Source organism: Natrix helvetica, assembly GCF_964273705.1.
Source record: "Natrix helvetica genome assembly, chromosome: Z".
Classification (NCBI taxonomy): domain Eukaryota; kingdom Metazoa; phylum Chordata; class Lepidosauria; order Squamata; family Natricidae; genus Natrix; species Natrix helvetica.
Window position 1 is genome coordinate 43,773,189 of NC_138554.1, and position 27,232 is coordinate 43,800,420.

Consider the following 27,232-nt stretch of genomic DNA (forward strand, 5'->3'; position numbering starts at 1 on the left):
CTAAGCAAGCAAGGTGGAAGGGAAAGCTTTGAGCGCTGGATAGCCGATCTGGACCAGTCGGCCTCCCAGTTCAGGTTGCTGGCTGAAGACGCCTAGTCTTTTGCTCCATGCAATGCACCGCCTCCCTTAGCGCGATGCAACGGGCCGGAGGAGGAGGAGGAGCGGCTGCAGCAGCAGCAGCCGCCGCCGAGCCCGGAGGAGGTAGTGGGAGAGGAGGTGACAACGGCGGCGAGGCGGTTGCAGCAGCGGCGGCCTCTTATCGGGTGCTGAGTCGCTTGCTGGGGTACGGCGGACCAGAGTCAGCCGCAGCTGGCTTGGGGCTGGGCAGAGCTGTTGGAGAGACTGCCGCTATTGCAACTCGGGATCGCGGCAGGGCGGGCGGGTTGCGGGGCTCGCAGCTTTTGGTCTTCCGCCCGGGAGAAACCGGGGAGCCCTCCGCGGGGTCCCCAGCCGGCTGTTTGCCTCCGGCGCCGCCGCCACTGCCTCAGCCACCCCCGCCGGAGCTCCTGTGCGCTAGGCATCGGTGTGCTCTCCTGGATGCTCCGAAGGGCGAGCCGGGAGGGGGACGATGCTGGAGCGGAACGCCGGATGGCTTCATTTTCCCTCCGGGAGCCGGCCTGGAGTTACAGCTGGCGGCTCTGGGACTCCACCAAGCACCTCCGACGGTGCTGGGAGGGCTGGGCAAGCCTCCGGGCGATTGCTCCTGCATGAGCCTCTTGCCTCAGCCGGTGATGGCCCCGCCGCCCACTCTGTCCTTGTTGCCCCCGGGGGAGGAGACCAGCGACGCCCTGCTGGTGCTGGAAGCTCTGGGCCCTGACGAGGAGGACGAGGAAGAGACGGCTGCAGGGCAGGCCGAGCCCTCCAGCATGGAGAGCAGCCGCGTTCAGTTGCCCGCTGCAGCCGTCCCGGTGTTAGCTGCTGCTGCTGCTGCTCCTCCTCCTCCTCCTTCGGCAGGCCCGGCACCCGCCGCTGCTACCCCCCGTCCCAGCTCTTCGGCTCCCTCCAGGAAAGGTTCCTTAAAGGTTCGCCTCAGCCGCCTATTCCGCACCAAGAGCTGCAGTGGGCCATCCTGCAACGCCGGAGCAGCAGCTGGAGCACGTCGGATCGGAGAGAGGGAACTTCTACAAGCCGCTGCTGCCCCAGCCCCCTCGGGCACGGCAGGAAGCCTCCCCGATGTGTCTCAACCTGGCTACCGGGAGCAGGACTCGAGCAGGTGAGGAAGCGCTGGACCGCTAGAATATGGATAAAGGAAGGAGTTGAACACCCTGATGTTCCGCTGCATCAATCTGATAGGGGACAGAATGAAAGGGGGCATTAGGGTGGGCAAAGTGGGTATGGAAACCGTGGCCTTGCAAGAATCTCCAGCACTCTTCCCTTTGGCCTCAGTTGTGGAATTGTCAAATACTTGGAGAAGTGTTTGATGCTTTTTTTAAAAAAAATCAATTCAATCTTTGAACTTTGAGGCTTCCAGATCTTTTGGTCTGTAGTCCCAGCTAGCATGGCAAGTCCTCAGTAGTGCAGACATTGAAGGGAAAGTACAATACAATACAATACAATAGTAGAGTTGGAAGGGACCTTGGAGGTCTTCTAGTCCAACCCCCTGCCTAGGCAGGAAACCCTATACCGTTTCAGACAAATAGCTATCCAACATCTTCTTAAAGACTTCCAGTGTTGGGGCATTCACAACTTCTGGAGGCAAGCTGTTCCACTGATTAATTGTTCTCACTGTCAGGAAATTCCTCCTCAGTTCTAAATTGCTTCTCTCCTTGATTAGTTTCCACCCATTGCTTCTTGTTCTACCCTCAGGTGCTTTGGAGAATAGTTTGACTCCCTCTTCTTTGTGGCAACCTCTGAGATATTGGAATAATGCTATCATGTCTCCCCTAGTCCTTCTTTCTCTTAAGCTAAACATACCCAGTTCCTGCAACCGTTCTTCGTATGTTTTAGTCTCCAGTCCCCTAATCATCTTTGTTGCTCTTCTCTGCACTCTTTCTAGAGTCTCCACATCTTTTTTACATCGTGGCGACCAGAACTGAATGCAGTATTCCAAGTGTGGCCTTACCAAGGCATTATAAAGTGGTATTAACACTTCACGTGATCTTGATTCTATCCCTCTGTTGATGCAGCCTAGAACTGTGTTGGCTTTTTTGGCAGCTGCTGCACACTGCTGGCTCATATTTAAATGGTTGTCCACTAGGACTCCAAGATCCCTTTCACAGTTACTACTACTGAGTATGGTATCACCTATACTGTACCTGTGCAGTATCTCAAGGCTTCTATATTTTTACATCGTTGACTGTTTTTTTGTCCAGAGTTTGAAATGGAAAAGATCCAATTGTATTTGTGATGTATTCTCAAGCTGTTGGAAGGAATTCACTGACCATATTCTACCATTGCTTCTCATTGCTTTGCCTTGTCCCATATTCAGTCTTTGGTATCTCAGGTTAAAAAGATTCAGATTGCCCATAATGCAGTAGAGGATTTACTTGGGATCTTGGAGTATTGCTATTAATCAGCGTAAATAGCGTTTACAATTTTGTTGTCCAGTTGTAAACGAAAGTAGTAAAGCATTATAAAGCTGACTACCTTACATTAAATTAAATTAAATAGAAAAATGGATAGTTATGACTTTGCATCTGAACGCCAATTTCATTCTTGGTGAAGAATGTTCAATTCTGTTAAGTTCTTGGAGACTTTCCTGGACCAAGTCCTTACAGTTTTCTTGGCAAGTGATTTGCCATTGCCTCCTTGGTAGAACTGAGAGAAAGTGGTTGGTCCAAACTCACCCACCCTGTGCCTAAGGCAGGACTAGAACTTGCCCTGTTTCTAGCCTGATGCCTTAACCTTTACACCAAACTGGTTCTTTGGTTACATGTTCTTAATCCTTAGAAAATGGTCAGATCCACTTTTCCCAACTGTTTACAGATGTTGTCCTTGAAGAACCTAATGTAAAAAGAAATAGGAACCAAGGTTGTTTTACCACCTCTGCCTGTGGGATTGTGAGTGCAGTAAAACTGTAGTACTGGGGACTGACTGACTAGAGGACTTTTTTCCTTGCAAATTGCAGTATATGTATGATACAAAGGTAGTAAAAAATATTATGAAACATATGTCATAATATCACAGTGCAAATCAGCCTTTACATGGAGGGGGTGTATACATAAGTCAGGTGGTTTATAACATGCATTTTTGTCATTTGTTATCTTCTGCAGATGTCTCTGAAGTGAATGAAGTTGACTGGGACAATTTCTAGTAATTTTTGAAAGGATTTGTGATTCTGGGCTTGCTTTAAAAAAAAAGCATTCATTCAGAAAAAGTGTTTTGCTCATTAGGTCTATGTGGTGCCTTCCACAGCTCTGAAATATCAATAGATTAAGACAACCTTTTACTATTTCTACAGGATTTCATATGGATTTTTTCATAGATTGACTTTGCCTGGTGACATAGTATTGGTTAGTTTAATCTGTCCACTTTACAGGTTCACATACCACTTTAAACTATAAACTAGCCACAAACTGAATTGCTCAGCATGCTTGGGGGAAAGGTGATGGGATAATTTGTGGTTTAATATTTATACAAATTTGAAAGGAAAAGATATTGGATTTTGAAAGGTGCTGACTAAATTTGCTGTCTCTAAATTAAGATACATACATAGAGTGACGGTATTTACTTGGGTTAGTTGGATTTTTTCAACAAAGTTTTCCATTTTTTTAATATGCTTCTACATACGTTGGACTTCATTTTCTTCATTTTCTTCTGTTTTGGCACTTAGTTTGTATTTTTGGAGGGACCCAGGTTGGCAGAGACTGCAATGTGCCTACATAAAATGTTTTTGCTTTGTTTAGCCCTGATCTGATCTGATTTGTAATCATGCTGATTTGAAATAGGGTTCAACCTGCATCTCCCATGTTAATGCTTAAATACTTTGACCCACCAGGTTCATAAACAAATGTTCAGGTGCAAGAATTTGGTTATAGTGACTGGTTAATGCACATTCAGGCCAGTCCCTTATAATTCAGTGTTAAATATATATGATCAGGTACCTGGCAAGTACTACTGTAGTGTCAAGAAACCTACAGCTGAGGCCTTTCTTGAAGAATTATTTCCAGTTATGGCAGAAGGGATTGGGAAACAGAGGATTGGGTAGCTCCCTTCTGCTCCAGTCAGCACTGCCAGTGTTTGGAGGTGACAACAATTATAAGCCAGAACCTCTTAAAAGAATCCCTTCTGCGTATTGAGGGAAATGACTATGTGGGGCTGCTGAGGTCCTAAGTTGACTTTGAAGGGACCATATGTCCATTTCTGTGACCTGAGATCTCTTTCAATTCTTGGTTTCAAGAATCGTAACAGGGGCTGACTGGAGCAGAAGGAGCAGCTGGAGCAGCTTTTAAAAAAAATTTTTAAAAGCTGCAAAAAAAGCTATTTTCTTAATTGTACCAGGGGTGAAATCGACTAATTTGGCTACCGGTTCGCAAATGTATTCGCTTCGCTCGTATGTGCCACCTCTGCACATGCATAGGACCTTCCGTGCATGTGCAGAGCGTCAACAACAGGACATGATGATGTCTGGCCGGGTGAGTGGAGGCTCCCGCTGCCTCCGCTACCGGTTCACCCAAGCTGGATAGAACTGGCTGAATTGCACCACTGAATTGTACTCACTCGTGTTTCAGTGCCCTCATACAGTGACCATATTTCTGAACATGCTAAACTATCTGATTACTACATCTAGAACTTTGCCTAGGTTGTGGGTCAAACTAAGATAATTTATTTCATAGCTCATTTCATTCTGGGGTGTTATCTGGATCTGTAATTAGGCCTCCCTTCTCCTTTCTGGACATAGAGGAAGTAAGTAAAGCAGCTATTAAAGTAATCTGCTATAGCCTCATGTCTTTTTCTTCTATTTCCTTTTTCTGATTTCTCTCTCTCTTCCTCCTTCCCTCCCGCCATGTGTGTGTGTGTAATATGATGAGCAGAGGCAAATTGACTTTGTGTGTTGTGTCTTTTTGACATAGATGCCATTTCCTCTTTTTTTAGATAGCAAAATATCTTGGGCTAACAGTTTTGACTCAGAAGCCTTAGTGTTAATCGAAGTTTAAGCACTGGCTAAATAAAGAATTAATTTATTATGAAATCATCTATTAATAAAGCCATGCTTCTATCTGAAATTGGACTTCCAGATTAGCTAAACTGAAAGTCATGGAATGACTTATGTTCACCCATGACATTTTTTGGCTGTGTGTGCACATATTCACTCAAGTCATATGAAAGTCTAGCAAAAATATTTAGTGTTTGTACTAAATTTTAAGTTTATCTTGGTTTTCTTTTTTTACTGTAATTGTTTAGTGGGGGTTAGTCCTTAGCTTAGTATATTTTGGTCTTGCAAGCCAAAAAAATGAATTAATTCTTAAAATGTGTTATCTGAGATACTGTATTGGTAGCTACTGTGTGAAGAAGATTCCATCATGGAGCATCCCTTAATAATCAAAATTACTAAGGCAAAAGATGTATCCCCACCTTGCCAAAATCTTTGTTTTCTAGGGGAATGGACTGGATGTATATATTAGGAAAATGTGTTTATTTTTTCTTTCTAGTTTGTTGAGGTGCTGTATCTCAGATGACTTGTGAAGAATGGGCAATATTATTTGGCCTTAGGTTTAATTATCTTAAAAAGTTTATATTTTTAATAGATATGATGTTGTTTAAGCATAGCTACCTTCCTCCTTCATAGATGTGAGTTGAAATTCATCAGTGTGATGTTACTCATTTGTGATTTAACCTTGGATTTTTTGACATTTGAGGGAACTTAAAAATATGGTAGACTATAGAGAGAAAGAAAAAGTAAAGCCACTTTTCAGTACATATGCTCAGTCCCTCCTCTCTGCATTATAGTGGGTTTTTTTTTTAAGTTACAGTGTAGGTTTTTCACTTTTTAATTGTTTTTCTCCTTTTTGGTGACAATAGAACAATGGAACATAAATTGAAATAATAAATGGGCAGCCTGATGTCCAAATAATTCCTCCTTTGGAGCTAATTTCCTTTATTGTTTTTATAGGAATGGGAAATAAAGTGAAGAATTTATGGTGTAGTTGAGCTTATTGTGGATGCAGGTAAAAGTAGAGGTAAATGCAATCATATCTTTATTTATAGACTCTTTTGTCTCTATTTTTGTAGAAAACAAAGACTGATGCGAACACAAAGTGCCTTTTCTCCAGTTGCTTTTGGTCCCCTCTTCACAGGTAAGTGTTGAACCTGATGCTTCTCTTTCTCTTCCACTATTATTGAAGGAAGCCCTGTAGCTGTGATGACGAATCTATGGCACATGTGCCACAGGTGACAATCAGAGCCGTATCTGCCGGCACGCGAGCTTTTAGCTCCAGTGCACATGCACACACCGGCCAGCTGATTTTTGACCTTTCAGGGGACCGGGTAGGCCATTTTCGCCCTCCCCAGGCTTCAGGAAAATCTCTGGAGACTGAGGAGGGTGAAAAACAGCCCCAACGGGTCAACCTGAAGTTCGTTTGTGGGGGCGCATTTGCATTATTGGTGCCGACATGCATGCACCCTATTGCACATGTGCCCTCGCATTTTTGACACCCAACAACAAAAAGGTTCGCCATCACTGCCCTATAGTTTTACTCAATTTTTCATTCATAATATGTTGTTATTAGACCAGAGTTCCCCAACCTTTCTGGGTTGTGGACCAGAGTGGGGAGGGGGGGAAAGGAATGATTTTGTGGAAGGGGCAGGTTTATGTGCATGCATGTGCACCCGTGATGTTCATGGTGCCGCTCATGCGAGTTGGGCCACAAATGTCTACAACAACGCTCACTCAAGTGGGGCCGTGAGCACCCATAACGGGCTTGCGTGAATGAGGCTGCAAGCACCCTCCGCAATGCTTGCACAAGAGCATGTTCACCAACCACTCACGCGGCCCGGTGGTGATTAGACTACATAATCTAATATAGGAGATCATGGGGATTCCTATATTAGATTATAAGTAATGTTATTGATTAAAGATAACTAGCTTTGGAGTGATTCTGATTTTTGAACAAAAAATATGAAATACCATGAATATATTATATATTTTCTCATCCCCTATGTAAAAAAAGTCTTCTATGGACTAGCTTTTCCAACCAGATAATATTCATGTGTTGGACATCATGGTTGTTAATCCTCAGATGTTATAGGAGAAGACTTTCTCCTAAAGAACCTATCTTGGTGTCCAGAAGGTTCACAGAGTAAATTGAATGAGAGATTGTCTAGCTGTCCAACATAAGATAGAAGACTATTAGTAGTTGTGGCTATGTATTGGATTAGGTCTCTTCCCTAGAATCCAAAAGAGTCTTGTCTAAACTCAGGTAGCAACTCTCTGTTAACATCTGATTTCTAATCAAGCAAGTCTTTGTTTTTAGCTGAAGACAAAAACCTAATTCCAAAATCAGCTGAGATTACACGGATTCAGTTCAGATTAAAATACATAGACTAGTGTCTTGAAGATGTTAGCTTTTCTCATAGAATATCAAACCTTCCATAGAATTAGAGCCAAGGAAACATGAAGAAAAAAATGTTATTTCTAATTTCTAAGTAATATAATAGCAAGCAGGGCGTTAGTGAATTTGCAGAAAAATCCAACAATTTTAAGGTGAAGATTTTAAAAGCATCTTTTCCTTCTTGATAGATGACATGGTTGGAATACAGAGAGCATATTATAATTCCAGATCCTAGGACATGACTTGGTCACACAGTTTTGCATAAACAGCACATATTAATCTTCCCAAGAAAATAGTTTTTAAAAAATGGATCAAATCTCACTGGATTTTGTTGTTTTCATTCTGAAATATCACAAGAACTTGATGCATTTAGCTCAGGGGTGTCCAAACTTGGGAACTTTAAGACTTGTGGACTTCAACTCCCAGAATTCCCCAGCCAGCCATGCTGGCTGGGGAATTCTGGGGGTTGAAGTCCACAAGTCTTAAAGTTCTCAAGTTTGGACACCCCTGATTTAGCTGAAAGGTCATAAGATGTTGATATACCTGGGCAATATTAAGACCTGGCTTTGAGATTTGGAAGCTATCTGCCTTCTGTCTGTTAGACATTTAGCTATGGTTGTTCTTGAATCTTCCTTTCCTTCAGCTTTTGCATATGTCTGAGGACTCGAGAATGGGGATTTGTGGTCAGGATGCTTGAAGTATTTCAATTTCAGGCATAAATCCAGAAGCTGTTTTCAATATTGGACACTTTGTTATACCATATGACAGGAGTATCTTTTACTCAGTATGAGGTAGAATACTATACAGGTAGTCCTGGATTTACAATCACAATTGAGCCCAATATTTCTGTTGCTAAGTGAGATACCGTATTTTTAGAGTATAAGACACACCTTTTTTCCTCAAAAAAGAGGCTGAAAATCTGGGTGCGTCTTATATACTGAATACAGCATTTTCTGGCCTCACGAAGCCCTGCCCCCTTCACCAAAATGACTGTGCATACCCTTATGGAGGCTTTTAGAAAGCTCCTGGGGCTTGGGAAGGGCAGAAATGAGCAAAACCCGGTTCCCCCCCCCCAACCCACAGCAGCACTCTATAACTTTACTTTACTTTACTTATTTTATTTGGACTTTTATACCGCCCCCTCTCCCCAAAGGGACTCGGGGTGGTGTACAGTCAGATAAAACACATAAATAAATAGAAAGTACAAACATAATTACATACTCAGTACCTAAAAGAGGAGGCTATAAGAAACTGTACATAAAGCAAAGCAGTTAAAAACAATATTTAAAATAACCCCTAAAAAATACCCAATTAAAAATATCTGCCAGGAGGTAGAATAAGACTATGAATGGGCCAAGCCGGCTAAACAGAACAGGTGAGTCTTCAGTTTTTGTCGGAAGGAGCGGAAGTCGGTGGTGGTTCTGATATCGGGGGGGAGGTCATTCCAGAGGGTTGGGCCCATCACAGAGAAGGCTCTACTCCTAGGCGCCGCCCGTTGGCATTGCTTGGTGGACGGCACCCGGAGGAGTCCCTCCCTGTGAGAGGGAATTGGTCGCAGGGAAGTGTGTGGAAGGAGCCTCCATAAGGCTATGCATGCAATTTTTTGACAAAAAATGGGCCGGTTTTCACAAAAAATGGGCCGTTTTTTACTCATTTCCCCCCTCCCCCGAAGCACTCTACAAGTTCCCCCAAGACTATTTATGCCTTTTATTTGAAAAAGAACGGGCCCGTTTTCATGAAAAAAGGGACTGTTTTGGGGAGGTTTTTAGTTAGAGTGATTGATGAGAATTACATTGATCAAGTGCTGTGCCAGCAGAAACAAGTCTTAGGTGCTTCAGGTTGTCAGCGATTTCCTTCTCCAGCACATGGATAAATACACCTGGAAACATCTACCTACCTACCTACTCTCTCTCTCTCTCCCTATCTACTTAGTGTATTTCTCTCCCCCCTCTACCTACCTACCTACCTACCTACCTACCTACCTACCTACCTACCTACCTACCTACCTACTCTCTCTCCCCCTACCTATCTACTGTATTTCTCTTTCTATTTTTCTCTCTATCCCTCTACTCTGTCTCTTTCTCTCTCCCTACCTATCTACTGTATTTCTCTCTCTCTCTCTCTCTCTCTCTCTCTCTCTCTCTCTCTCTCTCTCCCTCTACCTACCAGCCTACCTACTCTCTCTCTCTCCTTCCCTACCTATCTACTGTATTTCTCTCTCTCTCTCTCCAGGTGAGACAGTATCGCTGGTAGATGTTGATATCTCTCAGCGTGGCCTGACGTCCCCACATCCGCCAACACCTCCTCCTCCTCCACGGCGAAGCCTCAGCCTTCTGGGTAACTACATGCTTCTTTATCTGTTTTCTTTCCAAACTGTATTTCCACTAGCATCTTTCAGCCAAAGAAGATGATGGCCATCTTCTTCAGCCTTGAAATAATATTTTTGAATATAGGTAGCCTTTGTTTAGTGACCACACTTGGGAATGATGGTTCAGTCACGGTCACTACTGTATTTTTCGGAGTATAAGACGCACGTTTTCTCCTCAAAAAAGAGGGTGAAAATCTGGGTGCGTCTTAGATACCGAATACAGCTTTTTTTGCCTCCTGAAGCCCCGCCCCCTTCACCAAAATGGCCGTGCATAGCCTTATGAAGGCTTTCAGAGAGATCCTGGGGACTGGGGAGGGCAGAAATGAGCAGAAAATGGACCGTTTTTTGCCCCCCCGAGCTCCCAGCAGCACTCTATAAGCCTCCAAAAGGATATGCATGCAATTTTTTTGATGAAAAACAGGGCCGTTTTCGTGAATTTTTTGCTCGTTTATGCCCCCCCCAGAAACATTCTACAAACCCCCCCAAGGCAATTCATGCCTTTTATTTGAAAAAAAAAGGGCCCGTTTTCATGAAAAATGGGGTGTTTTGGGGAGGTTTGCAGAGTGCAAAAACTTTTTTTTTCCTTTCGGAAAGCTCTTTAGTTAGAGTGATTGATGAGAATTACATTGATCAAGTGCTGTGCCAGCAGAAACAAAGGCTTAGGTGCTGCAGATAGTCAGCAATTTCCTTCTCCAGCACATGGATAAATACAGCTGGAAACATCTACCTACCTACCTACCTACCTACTCTCTCTCTCCTTACCTACCTACTGTATTTCTCTTTCTCTCTCTCTCTCCCTCTACCTACCTACCTACCTACTCTCGCTCTCTCCCTATCTACCTACTATATTTCTCTCTCCCTCTATCTACCTACCTACTTTTTAAAAAATTTGCCTCTTCAAAACCTTGGTGCGTCTTATACTCTGGTGCGTCCTATACTCCGAAAAATACGGTAAGTAAACTGCAACCATGCTTATCATCTTTCTTTTGCTTTACAAATTTGTAAAGGTTGTAAATGGAAGTTGTAAAGTTATTTTTTCATTACTGTCATAACTTCATATGGGGCTATATGAGGCAGTCACTACACAAGGACTACCCTTAAGAGGATTTCCTTGGAATTCTTTATGCCATCTCCTTTTTTAAAAAAAAAATGGAATTATTTCAAAGCAGTAACTTCTATATATTCTCAGCTGTGTAACTATTCTGTTTTATTTTTTCCTAGTCTCAAATCCATATTCAGAACTAAATTCCTCAGCTCCATAAATCATGTGAATTTGCTTATTTTCCATTATTCTGTTTCTGCCAGCCATGGGAAATGTGGCACGAAGGACTCTTTTTGTTTCCCTTTCTGAATCTTTGGCTCAGTACTCCCTTTGGTTTCTCAGATTCCCTCTAACATTTGCTCTGTTAATCCAATGTGGACAGTAAGAAGATCTACCCCAGAGGTGTCCAAACTTGGGAACTTTAAGACTTGTGGACTTCAACTCCCAGAATTCCCTAGCAAGCCATGCTGACTGGGGAATTCTGGGAGTTGAAGTCCACAAGTCTTAAAGTTCCCAAGTTTGGACACCCCTGATCTACCCATTTATGTCTTATAGTGGTTAATGCTGCAGTAAAGTTATGTAAAGTGAATTATTTGTAATCTTGTGCTTCTGTCTTTAACAACCTTCATTTCTGAGCATTTGAAGCAACCCAGAGAACATTATTTACTTATATTGGAATAGACAATCTTTTATAACTGGAAGCATCAATAAAATTTGGTTTGCCCACAGTTATGGAAGCAGTAGGACTGGAATTATTCATTTTTTAAAAAAATATTAAGCTGGTAGGCTATGTTATGTTACGTTATGTTATATTAATATAAATACAATGCATTATCTAATCTAATATCCAGAATAATTTTTTATCCTGCATATGTTGATAAATGTAAGTAGAAGCAGCACTGACAATACATCTTTTTGAATGGTGGCATTTAATCGGCAGAGGTGGTATTCAGCCAGTTCCACTACCTGTTCGCCTGAATCGATAGCAGAAATCACAGGTGGCCCCTGGCTCTATGTCGTTTTATTTAGTGATGTTTTTTGAGCAGAGTGCATGCACGGACAGGGTGCATGCGAGCACATTTGCTAACCATTAAGGAAGGTAAGTGAAAACCACCCCTGGCAATTAGGAATTATTACATAATTCTGTCTATGCATACAATTTTATTGATATTGAAGCCAGAAAAGAAGAATGTTCAGGTGCTCAGAGAAAGAGAGCCTATTATAAGCTTGCCTTTTGCTCTGCTGCTTTTCATATTTCCTGGACCACTTAACCGCTTTGTTTTTTGTTTTTCCTAGACGATATCAGTGGGACACTGCCTGCATCTGTCTTAGTGAATCCGATGGGGTCTTCATCGCTCCAGTCTTTTCCTCTGCCTCCACCGCCTCCACCACATGCCACTGGTCAGTTTAGCTTTGCTCTTTAATTCTTCCTGAATTTCTGAGTTGCTGGGCTTTTAAACTGAATTGCTGAATTTGGGGACTCAAGACAGCATCCACAGAACAGAATACACAAAATAATTCCATGAAATGTCAAAATAAATACATTTTCTTCCCCTTTTCCAGAGGCATTTCCTCGGATACTGCCAATCAGAGCATCCGAAGCGGTACACAGTCAATCTGCACAGCACCTTCAATGCCCCCTTTATCGGCCTGATTCAAGCAGTTTTGCAGCTAGCTTACGAGAGTTGGAAAAAGTAAAGCTTTTATTTATTTATTCAGTTAAAAGTGCTTAAGCTGCTTTTTTCCCCCTGATGATGCTTGATCTCTTTGAACACAAAGAGGTAAAGCCAAGAGGATTGACAACTGAATGGATTTGCAGTATATGCCCTACTGGTATGCAAGATGAAAACTAGTTTGAATGGATAAACTACACATAGCCTTGTGGTTTTGCTGTTTATTTATTTTTTGTTTAGCACAGTGTCAGTTTGCATATTCAATATAAATGAACAGGAGAGCATACCAGGAAATTTATTTATTTATTTCTTAGATTTTTAAACCGCCCCCTCTCCCAAAAAGGGACTCGGGGCGGTGTACAGTCAGTGCATAAAATACAGACATAACAATAAAATACATTTAAAATACATTAGAGGGGGAGATAGACTGTACAAGAAATAAATACCTAAAAACATCCCAATTAAAACCCCAAACCCAATTAAAATAAATCCCCGGGAGGTAAAACTAAGAAAGTGCCAAGCCAGCTGATTGAAATAGGTGAGTCTTTAACTTTTGACGGAAGGAACGGAGGTCAGTGGTAGTTCGAATATCAGGGGGGAGGTCGTTCCAGAGGGTTGGGCCCATCACAGAGAAGGACCTACTCCTAGGTGTCGCCCGCTGGCATTGCCTAGCGGACGGCACCAGGAGGAGCCCCTCCCTGTGTGAGCGGATAGGTCGCAGGGACGAGTGTGGTAGGATGCGATCCTGCAGATAACTAGGTCCTGTGCCATGGAGCGCTTTAAAGATGGTGATCAATACCTTGAAACGCACCCGGAAGGCCACAGGTAGCCAGTGCAGCTCGCGCAGGAGAGGTGTTACGTGGGAGTAACGTGTACTCCCCATAATAACCCGCGCGGCTGCGTTCTGAACTAGCTGCAGTCTCCGGATGCGTCCCAAGGGAAGCCCCATGTAGAGAGCATTGCAGTAGTCCAGGCGAGACGTCACCAGCGCATGAGTGACCGTGCGCAGGGCACTCCGGTCCAGTAGGGGGCGCAATTGGCGCACCAGGCGAACCTGGTGGAACGCCCCCCTTGCCACGGCTGCCACATGATCCTCCATTGACAGCCGGGCATCAAGGAGGATGCCCAAATTGCGCGCCCGCTCCACAGGGGACAGTTGTTCGCCCCCTATGGCCAGCGATGGGGTCAGCTGGCTGAACCGAGGTGCCGGTACCCACAGCCACTCTGTCTTGGAGGGGTTGAGTTTGAGTCTGTTGTCCCCCATCCAGACCCCGACGGCTTCCAAACACCGGGACATCACTTCGACAGCCTCGTTGGGGTGGTTTGGGGTTGAAATGTACAGCTGAGTATCATCAGCGTACAGGTGGTACTCAACCCCAAAACCACGGATGATCTCACCCAGCGGCTTCACATATGCGTTGAACAGGAGGGGCGAGAGGACCGACCCCTGCGGCACCCCACAAGTGAGTGGCCTCAGGGACGACCTCTGCCCCCCTGTCAACACACATTGCTTCCGGTCGGAGAGGTAGGAGCCGAACCACCGCAAAACGGTGCCTCCGACTCCCATCCCCTCCAACCGGCGCAATAGGATACCATGGTCGATGGTATCAAAAGCCGCCGAGAGGTCTAATAGGACCAGGATAGAGGAACAACCCCTATCTCTGGCCCTCCAGAGATCATCGACCAACGCGACCAAGGCCGTCTCAGTGCTGTGCCCGGGTCGGAAGCCGGACTGGCGTGGGTCTAGATAGTCGGATTCGTCCAGGTGTCGTGGAAATTGCTGCGCCACCACATTCTCAACAACCTTCGCCAAGAAGGGGAGGTTGGAGACTGGACGATAATTAGCTAGCTCCATTGGGTCGAGCGAAGGCCTCTTGAGCAAGGGTCTCACCACCGCCTCTTTCAAGGTGGTTGGTAAGTATCCCTCACCCAGTGAGGCGTTCACCAGGCCCAGGAGCCAGCCTCGTGTCACCTCCCAGGCTGCCAGCACCAGCCAGGAGGGGCACGGGTCCATTAAACATGTGGAGGGTCGCAGCCGTCCACGCAACCTGTTCAAATCCTCGGGGGCAACAGAGTCAAACTCCTCCCAGAATGGTCTCTCAAGACTCGCTGTTGGCGGCTCGTCTGGTCCACTGACGGAGGTCCACCCGCTCCGGATCTGATCGATTTTGTCCTGAAGATATTCCCCAAACTCCTCTGCTCTACCCTGTAAGGATGTCTCCCGCGCCCCCTGTGACAAAAGGGAGTGGGTCACCCGAAACAGGGCGGCAGGGCGGTTATCCGCGGACGCAATAAGGGCAGCACAATATCTACGTTTGGCCGCTCTTATTGCCACAAGGTAAGTCCGCAAATAGGCTCTTACCTGTGTTCGGTCAGATTCGGAGCGTGAGGACCTCCACCTGCTCTCTAGACGTCTCCTGTGGCGCTTCATCACCCTAAGCTCCTCAGTGAACCAAGGAGCCCGGGTGGGTCGATGCCGCAGGAGAGGTCGCAAAGGCGCAACCCGGTCCAAGGCCCCAGTCGTCGCCCTATTCCAGGCAGTCACTAGGTCCTCGGAGCGGGAGCGGGACAAGGCTACAGGTATTGGCCCAAGCTCCGTCTGGAATCTATCCGATTCCATCAGGTGCCTGGGGCGGTACCAGTTTATAGAGTCTGGTTCCGCCTCCTCGCGGTGGGGGATAGCGCCAGGGAAGTCCAGCCGGAGGGATGAGTGGTCTGACCATGACAGGGGCATGATGACTAAATCCCCTATTCCCAGATCACTCGTCCACTGCTCAGATACAAAAATGAGGTCCAGTGTGTGGCCCCCTTCGTGAGTGGGGCCCTGCACTAATTGGGTCAGGTCCATGGCCGTCATGGAAGCCATGAACTCCCGAGCCACCTCAGAAGCCGCTCCCGCCGACGTTGGATCAATGAATCTTGCTTTATTAGAAAAATCTCTTCTGAAAAAATGAATGAGCTGTGTTTCAACATGTCAAAGATGATTGTTAGGGGTTTTTTTGTCATCTGGAAGGAAATGGACAGATGTTAATCTTCTGGCTCAAAAGTCAGGGATTGCCAGTTGCCATGTTTGCTTGAAATTCTGGCAGGTCAACAACAGGTATCAGATTGGATAATTAGGCTATATTTTAGCATTCTGAGCATCTAAAATTGATTCTTTAAAAAAATATGCTCCCGTGTTTGAATTTTTTTTTTTAAAAAAGTGTTGGAATAAGATTCTCAGATAAATTATTGAACCATATTTTGTTAAATCAGTGTGGATGGTACTGGGGCCCCATGAACTGGGAAGATGCTGAGATGAAGTTAAAAGGGAAGCCGGATGGATCGTTCCTGGTTCGCGACAGCTCTGATCCTCGCTACATTCTGAGCCTCAGCTTTCGATCACAGGGTATTACCCATCACACTAGAATGGAGCATTACCGAGGTGAGTGGAGCCCTGGGCACCAAATTAAGGTGACTTCCTACTTATTTTGAAAGGGAAGGTTTTGCCTAGATTCATTTAATGAATTGTTGCGGAATGTGATTTTCCAAACCTGGATCTCTCAATGCTGGTATTGTGTCTGGCGGTTATCTTTTATTTAAGTAAGCTTGTGCAAAGCCAGTCTCTACAAACCCATATACTACCTCTTTCCATAATGCACCTTTCTTCTTGGCTCAGGAACCTTTAGTCTTTGGTGCCATCCAAAGTTCGAGGACCGTTGCCAGTCTGTGGTGGAGTTCATTAAACGTGCTATCATGCATTCCAAAAATGGAAAATTCCTTTATTTCCTGCGATCGAGAGTGCCAGGCAAGTGTGTGTGTGTGTGTCTGTCTGTCTTTGTGTGTATTGGAGCTGACTCAGGCAGCTCTTAGATAATCTTTTGTGGCATTTATTAATCAAGATATAGAATGGCCAGCAATTATTTTTAGTTTTGTTGGAAAAGAACATACCCCCCCCAAACCAGGGGTGGGTTGCTGCCAGCATTGCTGCGGGTTCAGTGCGTGCACAATTTTGCTCACACACTCTCTGCGCATGCACAGTTGCCCAAAAATAGATCTGTGCATTCCCCTAAAAAAGGGAAAAAAACACATGACGCCTGACCAGAGAACCAGTTCGGAGGTGTGGCAGTCCTGGGTCACCGCTGGTTCCGGCAACCCAGGCCAGAAAACCACTACCGGTTCTGCTGAATCAGACTGAACCGGAAGGAACCCACCCTGTCCCAAACAGTAAAAGTTATTCTGAAATATCCGACAGGAATTGGTCAGAGTGCACTGGTTTCCAGAAGAAATTATTCCAGGCAACAATTAAGTAGATGGAGTCGAATTGTAAAGTAAAAGTGCTTCAGAGTGCTTGGTATCTATCATTCCTGTACATTCCCATTGGACATTTTCAACTGGTCTGCTGGTTAAAATAATTTGGGAATGTGGAATTGTACAGTAATTCTTCTTCGCTTGCTTCAAAGGCTGAAATATAAGCCAAGGTTGAAGCACTTTTGGCCCTTCAATTGTTGGCTTACAGCTTTCATTCTCCTTGGCAATTGGCTACATTGCACTTGAGTGGAAATCCCCCCCCCTCCCCAAGCAGCAGTGAATTAATCTACAACTTTTGACACAGAAATTATGCATGATTCATTGACCCAAAAGTTGTTCTTCTAATTCATCTATAAAAATTGGCATCATACACAGCTCAGATTATTCAGTTAGAGAAAGGTGCGCCAACTAAGCAAGTTTCACATCTGTAAAGAACTTGAATGTACAAGGGGAAATGAGCAAAAGTCAAATTCACCAAATCATTTTTTTTACACTTAAGTCCTCGACTTAAAACAGTTCATTTAGTGACATTGGAAGTCACAATGGCACTGAAAAAGGTGACTTTTTTCACACTTATGACTGCTGCAGTATCCCCATGATCACGTGATTTATATTCAGATGTTTGAGAACTGGTTCATATTTATGATGGTTGCAGTGTCCTGAGGTCATGTCACCATCTTTGCGACCACCTGATCAGCAAAATCAATGGGAAAGACAAATGCACTAAACAATCTAGTTCAGTGATGGCGAACCTTTTTGGCATCCAGAAGAGTAGCTGCCCGGGGGGTATGCATGCCCCGGAAAATGAAACTTCCGGTTTCCAGTGCGACATGCACGCTGACCAGGTAGTCTTCCTGTTATTGGCATGCATGTGCGTGCGACAATCAGCTGGCCGGCACGCATGCTCATGCTGGAAAACGGAAGACCAGCTCTTCCAGTTTCTGGCACTACTGCACGCATAAAGGCCAGCTGATCATTGCGCACGCATGTGCACCAGTAATGCAGAATATGAACAGGCGACGCCGCACATGCCAGGTGACATTGCTCCATGTGCCACTTCAGGCACGCACACCATACATTTGCCATCACGGACCTACTTACTAATTAGATAACTGGAGTGATTCACTTAACAAATGTGGCAAGAAAGATCGTAAAATGGGACAAAACTCACTTAACAAATTTCTCATTTAGCAACATACATTCTGGGCTCTATTGTGGTTGTAAGTCAAGGTCTAGCTATACTTGAAAACCATAATGCTAATTCTAATAACAACAATATGTCAGTAGCAACAGCAAATTGGAAGTATGTAATGAGAAAGATGAAACAGTGGATTACCTTATTTATCAGGGGCTGCAGCAAAATCTCACAAATTGATTATCTACAATGTCATGAACCAAGTTGTCAAAACCATACATTGGAAGCTATTCCGGAAGTTTGGATTTGAATATGGCAAAAATGACTGGGAACATCAAATTGACAAAGTTCTTGAAAATGAACAGGTCAAGATCTTGTGGGACTTTCAAATCCAAACAGACAAACATCTGGCCCACAATACGCCTGACATCACTATTGTGGAAAAGAAAAAAGTCTGATTCATTGATATTGCAATACCAGGTGATGCACAAATTGAAGAGAAACTGCTAGAAAAAAATAACAAAATACCACAATCTGTAAATTGAAGTTGAGCGATTGTGGAAGAAGAAATAATACCAATAGTAATAGGAGCAGTTGGAGCAATACCCAAAGGGGTTGCCTAGATACATGGAAAATTTGAACTTATTAGAGCTGAACATTATGCCTTTGCAAAAAAAACCCAACACCCTACTTTATTCAGCCTATATACTTATATGTTATCTTAATAGCTCTTATGTCCCTGGTTAGAACTTGAGCTGTTAAGTTTTTACCAGTCTCAGACTGTGAATCGAATTGAAGATTAAATCGATGATGATGGAGAAGAAGAAGAAGAAGAAGAAGAAGAAGAAGAAGAAGAAGAAGAAGAAGAAGAAGAAGAAGAAGAAGAAGAAGAAGAAGAAGAAGAAGAAGAAGCAGCTGCTCTTAATACTAAGAGTCACTTGTTAAGATGGGAGGCATACAAATTGAATAAACTCAAGCCCTAATTATAGTAACTCATACTTAAATCTTACTTCTCTCTCCCATCCAAATAGCATAATGGACTTTTTCCCAGTGGGAGAAGCACCTTTGCCTTGCTATAGTTATGGAATTTACTGGTCTTCAGCCTTTTACTTCTGGCCTTATTTATTTTAGCTCTCAATAAGTATGGTACGGCCCAACATAAGGCTTTATGGAGTCAGATCTCCACCATTGGGCAGTACAGTGATTAATTTAGAGAGCAGCTGTTTTCCCTTATCCTGAGAAAACTATTTCTCAATTGTTGCTGTTATCGTCTAACCTGATGTCCTGCTTTTTTTCTTTCTTTCTAATTTACAGGTCTCCCTCCAACTCCTGTCCAACTTCTCTATCCAGTCTCTAGGTTCAGCAATGTCAAGTCGCTACAACACCTCTGCCGGTTCCGGATAAGGCAACTGGTCCGCATCGATCACATTGCAGAACTCCCACTTCCCAAGTAGGTTTCCCCCCCCCCCCTTTTTTTTTTTTTTTTGGCTTTGTGCTCCTTTCAGATCCCAATGGGTAAACAATCGGATTTGCTGCTTTATCCAATGCATGGTAAAATTAGTAGTGCCAGTCAGTTTCCCACCACATTAAAAAAATACAATAGTTGCTTCTTTGTTTTAATGGAGAGGTTCTGGGGTGATGTATACATAGAACAGAAGTTTTCAAAAATCCTGTTCAAAATTCATGTTGGAACAGGATGTTTTGACCTTGCTGTTTGAAAGTTGTTTCACTGTGAAACATTGTTAGAAATTTCACACCAGGGTTGAAACACCTTCAGAAAGGTTATGACCACCAGTTAAAACAGGATAAAGAGAAACAATAAGTTTCTCAAGGAAAGGGAAACAGGAATTAAAGAGGTCTGGCATCTGTATATGTTGCAAGCACCAAAATGTTCAGGGTTTAAAATCCTTTCCTTTAAAATCTCCTTAGCCATACTTTTGCAAACTCTCATGTTAAAATGTAGAATGCAGTTGTTCTTGGCCATTTTCATACACACAAACATCTCTGCACAAACTTTTGTTAGGTGAGGAACTGTAGACGTTGGGGAATGTTACAAACTCAATTTTTCCAGACCCCCCTCATTAAAAGAGAGAAAAAGAGATTCATCTGCGTATTTATTTGGAATGTCCGTTCTGTTTTCTTGGACCTCCAAAATTTACTGGAATCTCCTTCCCCCTTCCCTGACCAGGCCTCTGATTGCATACATTCGCAAGTTCTACTACTATGACCCTCAAGAGGAAGTGTATCTCTCACTGAAGGAGGCCCAGCTGTTTTCCAAACAGAAACAAGAAGCAGATTCCTCTACGTAGGGAGAGTCCTTGTCTGTCATGCTGCTGTCACTGATGGTAATATAGTGTTGTAAATTAGAAGATTCCTGTTTTCTCTCTCTCTCTCTCTGAATCTTAAAGAGTTTTAGTTTGATTGTCCTTTCATATCCTGTACTGGAAGCTTTGCATATACTCTACATTTAAAAAAAAAAGTTTCAGCTGTGTAGTTAAACACAGTTGTATTCCTAGGTAGTCCTGGACTTAACAACTGACTTAATAATTGAGACCAGAATTTCCCTTGCTAAACAAGGCAGATGTTAAATGAGTCATGCTGATTTTACAACCTTTCTTAAGCAAATTACTGCAGTGAATTCACTGTGAATTCAGCTTCTCACTGACTTTGTTTGTTGGAAGCCAGCTGGGAAGTTCGCAAATAGCGATCATACGTCCCCAGATGCTTCAGTCCTTGTAATAAATACATGGTAATTGCCAAGGACTTAAATTTTGATCACATGACTATGGGGATGCAGCAACTGTTATAAGCGTGAGGACTGGTGGCAAATTACTTTTTTGAATGCTACGTAATTTCGAACAGACATTGGCTCATTTTCCATAACAGAAGCCTACTCATCTGCTTACCAAAAGTTATTCTTGAATCAGTATAATGCAAGCTTCCCTTGGTAACTTGGGATATGTTGAAAGGCTTACAATAATAAGAGCTAGAATGTGCATTTTGAATTTTAAAGCAAAGTGAATATTAGAATTCCGCAAGTACCAGTCTGCAAGTACCTGTTATAAGTACAGACCACATCTAACATTATAATTCAATCTTGGGTATGCAAAAAGAAAGAAATGATACATTTTTGTCCTTAACTATGTCTAAATTTATGGAGGGGGGGAGGTTTTACCTTCCACCCATCTTTCTATTTCCCATCTCCAAATTAGGAAATGGGTCACCAGTATCCTGTAGCTGGGGAAGTTGCACTGGAAAAGACTCCTGGTGTTTCCTTTCTGGCTGTCTTGGGCCTCCGGAAAAGAGTCCCAGGCTTGAACAGAAGCACAACTGTGCACAGAAACGGGCACCATGACCCCAACTGGTTCCAAAAAGAAGTTGGAATCCACTGAAGCTGGACTGTAGGCTCCTGAAAGGATGAAGAATGTTATTTTTCTTGTCAAATTTCTATTTTTGGGGTGTTTTATTTTATTTCCATGTTTTCCAACATGGGAAATTGTGAACCAGTTTAACGTTTTGTTTACCTTTTGGCATTCGGGGATGTGGAGGGTCAGATTGCCACCATCTCCAAGATTTTATGAGCAAAACCTGCTCCCGGTTCTTTAAGAATGCTGCTTTTGTAAGAAGGGCCTGAACTCAAGATGCATTGAGTTCAAGCTGCATAAAATAGTTGCTTTGGGAGGGTGGAGCTTTTCTTTACCGGAGGTACGTCAGCTGAAGCTGGATGCCTGTCTGTCATGGGATTGCATTGTGGGTCCTGCACTAAGTTGGATTTCGCATATTCTCCCTGTTCCATTCCACCTTTGGAATTCTGGGAGGCCAGAATCCGGGTGGTTTTGGACAGGGAGGCAAAGAAGAGTGAGTCGAAATACAACTTCTTGCTCAACTTTGAAAAAGGTTGGATAGCATTTTGGGTTGGGGGGATGGGAAGGTACCAGAATATAAGTTTGATTAAGCAATGGAAAATTAGCCAGATTGGGGAAAATTGCTTTTGCCTTCTGTTTGAATGCAAATGGGACACGGGTAGCAATGTGGATGGTTTCCACTACAGAGACCATTAGCCATTGAAAATGGACAGATCTCTCCCACTTATTTTATTTTGTCTTTCTTTCCACTATATTAACACTGGAATTCATCAACACTGTTGTAGCTGTTGTGAAACATTGGTATATCCCCTTTAGGCAGAAATGATTAGCTGAAGTCAGTCCGGTGTTACATGGGGCGTCAACCTATTGCCCTTCTCAAGAATGGAAAGCCAAGATGGCAAGATAGCAAGAGGCTTAGATGAGCCAGAAAACAAGTTATCAAATAAAAAAGGAAGGTTTTTAATCAAATAAAAAAGGAAGGCCTCTGAGATCTTCTTAATGTGAGGCAGTTAATTTTGAAGCACCTTAGTCCTATATCTTACTTTGAGGTTGGGATGAAAAGTCAAGAGTAGAAATTCATGATCCTCACTTTTTCTCTAAGCCCAGAAAAATCACTTTTTGGAAGAAAGAATTGCCCCAGCAAAATTCAAACCATCTCTCCATTATTGAGAAGTATTTGCAAAATCCACAAAATACATTGCCCTCTTTATATGTGATACGTCTCCTGCATATGGTAGTTTAAGGTACTTGGTGTAAATTTCTTGCTGACATTTTTGAAACCTGTGGTAACTTAATAATTTATTATAATTTATTTATTGTTGTTAGGTTGAAGAGCTTGTTTCATATTCTTGAACTCATTTGTCTTGGATTCAGCCTCTATTCCCTGAAATTTGAAGTTTTTGCATCTTGCTTAGGGCAGATGATAGAGTTTTGTAGCCATCAAAACTTTAGAATCTTTATATGCAGAAAGTTTAAAGTCAACAGCTAGTAAGTTGTTATTTAGAACTAAGTCTTGGAAAAAAAAGAGCATGATTGTATCTATTAAACAGATTTTAGGGGAAGCTACATCTCTCTTCCTCCCATCGGAACATTTGTGCTTCAAGACAGATTCCAGAATTTGTTTCTGATGATCATTTGTGCTGCACTTCTTTATCCCCTCAGTTGTTCTTTTCCTGATTTTGTTCTGAACCTTTTTCTTAATTGTTGCTAAGTTTACTGGCTGACATCCACTGAGCTGCATCCTATACCCAAAGAAGCTTTGTTACTTATTGCCCAATTTTTAAGATTATGAAATAGGTCGATTGAAGAGGCTGTGATCCATTGGAGTGCTTTCCTGAATATTCATTGCCTCACAATAGGGCCCCACAGCAGCTGTGATACTTCTGCTACAGGTGGACCTATGAAGCTTTTGGATATGTCTTAAAGTAATAGAACAAGCTGCATTCTTGAAGATCCTTCTGGTACACTGGAAGAAAATGTATTCATCTTGTTCCTTCCACCTCCATTTTGGAACACATGGCTATACAGGTAGTCCTTGATTTATAACACTTCATTTAGTGAAGTTACAATGGCATTGAAAAAATGACCCCTGGCCATTTTTCACCCTTATGACCTTTGTAGCATCCTCAGGATCATGTGTTCAAAATTTATATGCTTGGCAATTGACTCATACTTACTCTGGTTGCCGTGTCCCAAGGCCATGTGATTTACTTTTTGCAACCTTTTGCCAAGCAAAATCAATGGGGAAGCCAGATTAACTTAATATCCGTGTTAACTAACATCAACTGTGGCAAAAATGGTCATAAAATGAGGCAAAACTCATTTAACAAATGTCTCATCAAAATAAATGTTGGCCTCCATTGTGATCGTAAGTCAAGGACTACCTGTAGTGATTTTGGGACTGTATCAAATTAGCATAAAAGAAAAGCATACTTGAAAAGACTTGTTACTTGAAGTTAAAAAATTCCAGGTAGTATTGAGTCTTAAACCAGGAAGATGGCCTCTCATTCTCCCAAAAGCCTCTTCCTGGGTGAACATTTTCAAATGAAATGATACACTGCAAATGTAACAATATACTGAAAATTTCTGTTTAATTCTCATGCCTTAGAATATATGACTGCAAGGGAGTGTTTAAAGGAGCTGGATTTTAGTTGTGGGAAAATAAGCAAAAGAGAGTTAAGATGTTGCTGCTACCCGCATAAAACTTTCTGATTCTTCGAATAACAGATGAGCTATTCCCATAGTGACAGCTTAATTGTAAACGAAGTTTCTCTGTTGCTTAAAATGACATAGATACTGATGTGTGGTGGGTGAACTTGGAGATTTCTTTTTCTTCGTGTTTGGTTCAGGTAAGAGCTGGATCAAAAGTCCCAAAGTCCTAAAGTCTGCATTTGCTTTGATGGTGGGGAAATGTTTCTTAAAATCTGGCAGACACGCACAAACCACATACCCTCACTTTCTGTTGTTGACTATCTGCCATTTTGTTGAACTGAACTTCTCTGAGATTATGTTACTGACTACTGAGTAGCAAAGGCCAATCATGTGTAAATAACTCCTAGAGGGCCATTTTGGCCTTCTTTGGCCATTGTTACATCCATGTTAAGTCTGGTGTAGTGTTTTTCTGTGGAAAAAAAAACCCTTTGTCTCTTTTTTAAAAAATATCTCCCTTATGGAAGCTATTTACATTTCATTCTGTTTGAAAGGCGTGAATGACTGGATGAACGTTAACACCAAGAGAATTAAATCCTGCACTGTAGTCTTTTGGGTTATCTGCCTTTGAACCTTTGCTTGGGCATTTTCTGATGTAACACACGATACTACATCAGTACAATGGTCATACAAAAGATGGAGGGACTACTAACCAAGAATGCATTGGTGACATTTGAAATCATACCTAGTTTTATGGATATTTTTTCTTAAATGTATTATTTTCAAATGGGACTTAAGGCTTTCTCAACAGATTATTTCCTTTCCTGTCCTTCCCTTTTTTCCTTCTTTTTCAAATCATGGCACAAATAATATTCCTTCCCTGAAAAGTGGGATAAAAATAAATTAATTCAAGTTGCCTTCATTCTTTAAATTTTACATTACCAAAGGAGTTCTTAAAAAGGGGTTCATGGATCTCTGCATCATGCAGAGTGAAAATAAATTGTGACACTGTTTGCCCTGGGTGAGAGATGTAGTCTTTTGTATGAATAAGAATGCACAATGCAAATGTAGTTAAATACCCAGCTTGAAATATTTCTGTTCTTCAAAAGTGCTTCTTGATTTTTGTCCCTTTAAAATAGCCTTGTCAGATCTCTTTGTGTTTTGTTTCCTGGATGGGAAGGTGAAAGAATGAGGAATGGCCTACTGAACAGAACACTGGTTCATACATTGCACTAAGCCATGTTTTGTTTAACTATATACTTCGATGAGCAAGCCATAACTGGCTCCATTCATGCATTATATCAAGCCATAACCCAGGGTTGACAAATATTATTGGCTACCCCCACCCCCACCCCAAGATGCTAAGCTGAAATGGAAAGAATCCACATTATGGCTTAGGTATTAGGGGTGATCCCTGTTTATAAATCTGTGATGGTTTCAACCATAAATGATAGTCCAGCTCTCAACTGCCCTCCATATTATGTTTCTGGCCAATGAAATGTTTTGTTTCCTTATTGAAATGAAGTAAGGACCTACTTGTGGGAGTTAGATTACAAGATATATGAAGTGTATATTTTTTTTTCAGACTTCAAACTGAAACTGCTTTATTTAGCTTCATATCTGCAATGAATGTACTCCGTTGTTATTCATCTGTTTATATAAACAGGTGTTACAGTTTATTAAATGATTGGAATACACAAAGACGCAGGTTTATCAATCCTCTTAGCTGGTAACTATTGATTAATAATTCCATTTGGAAGTGATTTAGGACCTAAATCAGCCTTCCCTGATTAGATCAGCTTGAGGAGTTCATCCCATTTCAAATTATTCCATTTGGGGATGATAGTAATTTCCTAGGAGGCACCAGATTAGAGAGGGCTGATCTAATAAATAAATGGAATAGAAATGTTGCAGATTCACTTCTAAAGTTCTATGTCATTCGTTCTATTTGAAGACAATAAACATTTTACAAATAGTCTCTGGGCTCTATGGATATTAGAGTACATTATAGTTAATAAGGTTGTATGACACTCATACAAAAGCATGTCATGCAGTAATGTCAATTACAGGGACCAATCCTTACAGCTTTTCTATGACCTAAAATAAAAGTGCTCATAAAACTGCCAACACAAATCAGTGAACTGATTTAAAACACAAAACTTAATGTGTATGCCTCAGCAGCAACATACAAAAAGCTGGTGGTATATGCATTCTGAAGTTCAGTATGACTCTAAATCTTGCTTATAACTCCCAACAAAGTTCGTTTCACAAAGTACAATTTCACTGCATTGTAAGATGTTTCCTGATTCTGTTTTGATCCAATTTGCCTTTTTGTATGCATGTGTTTAATTTATTAAAATATCGCTGTAATTTATTTTCAGACTTGCATAACATAAATGGAATCCAGACTTGCAAAACAATTTTAAAAACATGGGTCTGGGGAAAAAAAAAAGATGCTTTATAAAAATAAATGCACTTTGGTGTGTTCTAAGATATGTTTAAGAAAGGGGGAAGCTGTTTTGTGGACTGGGTTCCGATTGATCTTGTCTGTATATATTGTATCAATAGGCACATTTTTGTTTCTTATTTGGAAGCATTGTAACTGCTGCAGAGTCCTGTCTGGAAAATGGATGTATTGAACTACTTTGCCTCAATTTCCCCCCTCCTTTTGGGGTAAATTTTGTCAACCATGGGATGGAATTTTGCCCTGTTTGTATCTCATTCTATTGTGGGTTGATTTTTTCCCCCTGTTCCTTTTGGCCTATGGGTGTCTGTTTCACAAGGTTGGTGGGAAGTGGATTTTGAAATAAAACACTTAAATTATTCCATATGTGCTCTGTCTTGTTTTTGCAGTAGAGATTTCTGGCAGCTCAATCGATGTTTGATTACAATACATGGCAGCCTGATACGTTGGGAGCAATAGAGAACCTCTTGGCTATCTGGACATTGCTGGACTACTATTCCCAGCATTCTCTTTCATTATCTATGCCTTTCCTACCAGTGAGAGCTTCACCTAACACAGAGAAAGCCCCAGGTCTCCTACTTCCTACTTTGAAAGCAATTCTGATATACTGTAATTGCTGTGCCTGTCAAACCTCAGGTAAAGCACATGGAGTAGAAACTTAGCCAACTCTCATGTGCTTTCATCTCTTCATATTGTGACAGTAGTAATGTGAGCAGGTAATGGTTGTATGCCATATTTTCTCAAAGATGTCTGCCT

At 42.4% G+C, this 27,232-nt stretch overlaps 1 protein-coding gene across 1 annotated transcript; it reads left to right on the forward strand.

The window, feature by feature from the left end:
* Positions 1 to 26,824, forward strand: SOCS7 (suppressor of cytokine signaling 7). Its single transcript, XM_081932542.1, has 10 exons — positions 1 to 1,213; positions 6,172 to 6,236; positions 9,723 to 9,827; positions 12,197 to 12,301; positions 12,464 to 12,594; positions 15,829 to 15,997; positions 16,232 to 16,360; positions 19,313 to 19,448; positions 20,187 to 20,343; positions 21,211 to 26,824. The coding sequence occupies exons 1-9, from the start codon at positions 108 to 110 to the stop codon at positions 20,305 to 20,307; spliced, it is 2,067 nt and encodes a 688-aa protein (XP_081788668.1). The 5' UTR covers positions 1 to 107; the 3' UTR covers positions 20,308 to 20,343; positions 21,211 to 26,824.
* The last annotated feature ends 408 nt before the right edge of the window (positions 26,825 to 27,232 follow it).